Raw genomic sequence first — 5,470 nt, forward strand, 5'->3', positions numbered from 1 at the left:
ATTTAATATACTGTTCAACTGAAAAATTTTTTGTCTTTGTTCACAGATTGTTATAAGCATAGGCCTCATGTTTTATGTTGTTCACCGAGCTCAAGTGGAATTGAATGCAGCAATTGTAGCCTGTGAGATGGAGATGAAGACCTCTCTTGTTAAAGACAGTCAGCCAAACATCAGTGGTTCCACAATGTTCTGCAACAAGAGGACAGTAGCATTTTCTGGGAATGGGGTCAATATTGTGTGATTTAAAGTATTAATAAAGTAAGGTTTTGTGAACCTAAGCTATTGCCTAGAAATGTCTATGGACAAAAAGTAGATTAAAAAAATTTCTAAATGGTTACAGATTGTACTGTGGCACAGCTCAACTGACCAGATCTTAAATTGCACAAGGGGGTGATTCTGAGCAAGGAACAAGAGATTAAGTAACTTAAAATGTAAATGCAAATTTGGCTGCACCTTTTGTCATGGCCTATAGGCTGCACTTTAGGTTTTGTTTTGTGTTTTGCTCCTATAAACTGAGACAAATAACCAGAGGTAAATATTTTTTCTGTTTAGCACTATTTATAAGGCTGAATAATTATATACAGTAGAACTTGATTACTGATAAAGATGAATGAGGAAGAAGTATGCAGTTCGGTATACAATACTCTTGAATGTGCTTTGCTTTGGAAATATTTCCAGAAATGATATAGTGTATTATTTTGCTAATTATGGGACCATTTGGCTTCCCTTCCATTTTTTTAGTTTAAAAAAGAGGACCCTATATAAATTTTTGGTTGAATGTATTTTTGTAAATCATTGAAATGTTGCAGAGCCATTCGTACATATTCACACAAGCTTAAATCCTACATTGTGGGACTGAAGTGCTCTTAAATAACATGTTAAAGTTACACGTATAATATGCAAAGTAAAAGGGAAACTATAGAAGATGTAATAGATTGTGGTGAATAGCACTACTTGAGGGAGAATTAACTGTTGTATTGGCTTACCAACCCTTACAGATTTGCAACAAAAAGGGCTGTTCCATGGCAATCCTATTTATGAATATTTTTTAAAGATTTATTTTAGGAATGGATTATGTGTTCACGTTCCATGATTCACATAATAAGGCACTCAACTGAAAGTCAAATCTCTCACTTAAACAAGTGTTGGGAAATGAGCAGTATGGGTCTTACACTAAGGTGGCCTTTATTTTTATTTTTTTTATAGCTGTGAAGATCCTTTCTTTTTTTCCTTTTTAAACAGCTTTAAAAATTAACCTAAATCCAGTTGATATGTTTTTTGGTTTTCCTTCAAGTTTCACATTTTAAGGTTTAAACTAGTGTGTATTTAACTGCCAGGAAAAATGAAATTTGAAGAAAAAACTCAAATTAATGGAAGAGGACAACACTGTTTGTGGGACTTAGGGGAACTCTAAAAACTGTACTCGAATTATTGGACAGTAGTCCTTTTATGAGTGCTGTGGATTGTTCCTCAGTGTGTTAGATGGACTGGATAACCTGATAATGCTTGTGTGTGTAGGTACATTGCTTTTTTGCTGTATGCATATTTGTATGTGTGAGTTTCATACTGTAGATATGCATATAAACACTCCTCAACTGTCTCAATCAGCTACATGGTAACTGACACAAAAATAGTTTTAGTTCATTTCAAAAATATATTTGTAATTATTTTGTTCTGGACTGCAAAAAACGTTTATCATCTTTTAAAGATTTTTGTGTTAGAATCTAATTGGTTACGACAGTGACTCCTTTTTGTAAGGCTGTTCTTAGGATCCATGCTTTTTTGCCTGTGCTAGCTGTAGAAATCAAGAACCTTCGAAGTAGTCAGGAAGCAAAGATTTGATAGCTTTTTAACAGTCTTATAGTGAGGATGTATCATATTTATATGACTTGAAACCCTTCTCCATTTTCCAGCAATTGCAAGTCAAATTACTATCTTTAAATATGTAAGCATCCTTTGTTAGACCCCTCTTCTTGGGTCTTGTGACCTCAGGAGCGGAACTAGCAAAATGAAATAGTGAAGTTCAGAATATCTTTTAAAGAGACAATCAGCATGTACGTGGAGGTGTGTGTTTGCACATCTCAGCCTCCAACAATTGCGTTCCTTTTTGGTATGAAAACGGAGAGAACTGGGTTACTTTTTGGTGGTGTTTGTCATCAGATGATGGTTGATCCCTTTACTAACTAAACTTTTTTTTCAGTGAATAATCCCAGTAAAAGAACTGATGTGAACTTTGCTCTTTTTTGGCTGAACCAACAAAGATGTATTTGGGGAGGGGTGGGGGGTGGGGATGTCTTTGTTTGTTTAACTAACTAAAACTAGTATTGATTGTTCAGACACATTTCCCAAATATGTATTTTGAAGTGCTTTTTATTTCCATAACATTTTGTAACCAGAGTAACTTCACTATGTGAACACTTTTTGTAGTATGGAATTAGTTCTTACAATTTTTTGCATTTTGGTTGATACTTGTAATACTTGTGTACAGGTTAATGGGGAAATATGCACTAAGAAGAACTTTTTCTGTATCATGCCAATCATAATTTTATACAATAAATTCACTCAATTTCTTTAAAGAAAATATATGTAGTAAACTTTCCAAGTGGCCACAAAGGATAGTTGGATGGTGGTTGCAAAGGAAAACAACATTTGACTGCTTTGATGCATTAAGAAAGTTACTTTTATGTGCTAGAAATTCAGAGAATGGAAAACCTAGCATATTTATGACCTGAGTGAAATTGCTGGAAGTTGAGTAGCTCACAGGAAGGGAATGCTAGTTTTAAAAAATGAATTAAATAGGGGTGCACTGATAGAGACTTTTGGGGCCAATACCGATAGCCGATTTTTAAGGAGGCACATTGGCTGATACCGATTTGATTTCTGATTGCAGCATTCCAAGCTGCCAGGCTGCTTACAGCTGGTAAGTCCAGTGTGGAGGGGAAAGGGAAGAGGGGTGGGGGGTGCAGATCAAGGCCCCCGCAGTGAGGGAGGAATGGAGCTGGGGCTGGAGCAGGGGCTGGGGCAAGCATTGCCCAGCTGGGGTGTGGTGGGCTCAGGATGGAGCTGCGGCTCATCCAGGGGGCTTGGGGAGGGCTGTATGTCAATCATGCAGGAGCCACTGGTTCGGTGGCTTGTCCGGCACTTGCCTGCTCATCTGACGGCACACTGCTGCTCCTGCCACTCGACTGGGAGGGCATGGGGTGGGGGGTGACCCCGATCGGCACAGGGATGGGGCTGCACTAACCTCTTCCTGGTGGGGTTGGGCTCGGGCTGGGTGGCACTAGGAGAGGGGAGAAGAAGGGGCTACAGTGAATTTTGGGGTGGCTGCAGCCTCCCCTCCCCCTTGTCCCATCGCTGCCACTGCCTTCCCCCAGCCCCGTCCCACCAGGAAGAGCTTGGTGCAACCCTGGCCCTGCGCAGATCCAGGGGCACACACCTTCCGTCCCCTGCCCCCCATATGCCCTCCTGGATGAGGGCTGGGAGTGGCAGCAGGAGACGCCAGATGAGTGTGTGAGCTCCAGTTGAGCCACTGGACCAGCAACTCCCACAAGACCCAAGAAGAGTGGCGCACAGCGGCGAGAGCTGCCCCACCTCCCTGTGCCCCCAAGATGAGCCGTGGCTCCATCCCATGCCCATTCTGTCCTAGCTGGGGAACACTTGCCTCAGCCCCAGCTCCACTCTTCCCTCAACGTGGGGGCCTTGATCTGCCCCCCTTCCCATAGCCTTTCTCTTCCCTCCTCCCCTTTCGCCTTCTACCACACCAGACTTAGCAGCTGCACACAGCTCTTCAAGCTGCCCGGCTGTGCTCCTCGCCACCTGCGTGCTGCACTGTGGCTACATGCATGGCCAGACCATTTATCAGCCAAATTATCAGACGTAATAGAGCTAGCTCCCAAGCCAGGAACAAAAGCTTGGGTTCAGGAGGCAGGGTAGCATATGAACAGTTTCCCTGGTATCTTGGCCTGGTCCTGTCTTGCATCATAAACCTACCTTGACTGTCTTGGAGATTAACCAAAAGGGGAGCTTGTGAACAGTTGAAGTATGAGAGCTCATGAACACAGGAAAAATCTGCCTATGCACCCAGAACAGATTTGATATTCCTGTTATTCCTAAATTTAAAAAAAAAGCAGAAGAAAATAAAAGCCAGCTTGAGGAATTCTTTTTAGGTTGCCTTCAAGCATCAAAAAAAAAGAGCAAATAGAATATATATTCTATTAAAAATATCTTTGCAGATCACAAACTCATTTGAGCTGCAGTGTTGGGGTAAAATTTGGGAGGTATTTGAAACAAATATGCATAAATTATAGATAACAGAAAAGGAACTGGGAGTTTGTATTTTTACAAAAAGAATCTGCTAGGCTTGGAACAAGAACACCAGTAAGTGAAACTGTGCTGCAGAATGGCAGTTTTGCACTATTTCTTAGCAGTGGCTGCTTTATTTACAAGCTTTAGTATGATAGTATTTTATGTGGTTTTCATATCACTACAGCCTATATTTAAGGTACAGTGGTGGAAAACTTTGCTTGTGTGCATGTTTATTGCATACAGCTCATGTCACACATTTTAAGTCTTTTCTTTGTTTCTTGTAAAAGAATATAAGTAGTGATCTTTTCTGTTCAGCGCACATATGCAGATAACCTGAAACTGTGTTGTAAGCACAGGAAGCCACTCTGTGCAATACAAATAGGTGGTCAATGAAATTTACTCTTGGCATGAATGGTGGTGTCAGGAGATGGAGGCTTTAGTGATGAACTGCTTATATATAACGTAAAGTGAATCTAATGAGAGATTTCCTGGGAAGGATTTAACAAGCCTGCAATGAAGAGTTAAAACGAGCCTCTGAAGCATGAAGAGGTGTAGTGAACAGATGTAGTCTCAAAGGATTAATTTAAGTTTTAATGTTCCCAAAACTGAAACTAAGTTTGGTTTGCTTCTAGCTTATTTGTCTGGGTAGCCAGGGCTTCTGACGTCCACAACTCCAGACTGCTCCAGAGCTTGGGTACCTTTCTCCCTTGTGGAGAATTTTGAAACGTTGAGTTTCAAAATACCAAAATCTTCCACCAAATAGAATCATTTTTCTCTTTGGCTCTGCTTATTGTGGCTTATGTTTAAGGCCCCGACACACATTACACTTAAGATATGATTAACTGGTTAATCATGTCTTAAGTAGTGACCTGGCCACGCACTTGTTCTATTAATGATGTGATAAAAACCAGGAATAAGGGACAAAGTTATTACACATATTTCTATTATAACTTTGTCACTGGTTCCTATCATGCCTTTAATTGAACGTGTGGCACAGCCTCCAGCACGTTCCCTCACTCTTAGACAATTTAGATTCTCATGTACTCTGGAGCCTGGGAACACTGATCAGCTGGGTGCGGGCCCTCTCCCGATCCCGCCTGGGTTGCCATCTGCGAGTTCTCTCCCGATCCCATCTGGGTCGCCATGTGCGAGCCGGGGGCGAGCC

The 5,470-nt window shown here is 41.2% G+C and overlaps 1 protein-coding gene across 1 annotated transcript in view; it reads left to right on the forward strand.

Annotated features, from left to right (window-relative positions):
• TMEM64 (transmembrane protein 64) overlaps positions 1–1,047 on the forward strand; it is an 18,843-nt gene extending 17,796 nt beyond the window's left edge. The window contains exon 4 of the mRNA XM_025216578.1: positions 47–1,047. Coding sequence (XP_025072363.1) covers positions 47–241 — 195 coding nt within the window. The 3' untranslated portion in view covers positions 242–1,047. The remainder of the gene's footprint in view (positions 1–46) is intronic.
• Positions 1,048–5,470: the final 4,423 nt, after the last annotated feature.

Source organism: Alligator sinensis, unplaced genomic scaffold (assembly GCF_000455745.1).
Source record: "Alligator sinensis unplaced genomic scaffold, ASM45574v1 scaffold946_1, whole genome shotgun sequence".
Lineage (NCBI taxonomy): Eukaryota > Metazoa > Chordata > Crocodylia > Alligatoridae > Alligator > Alligator sinensis.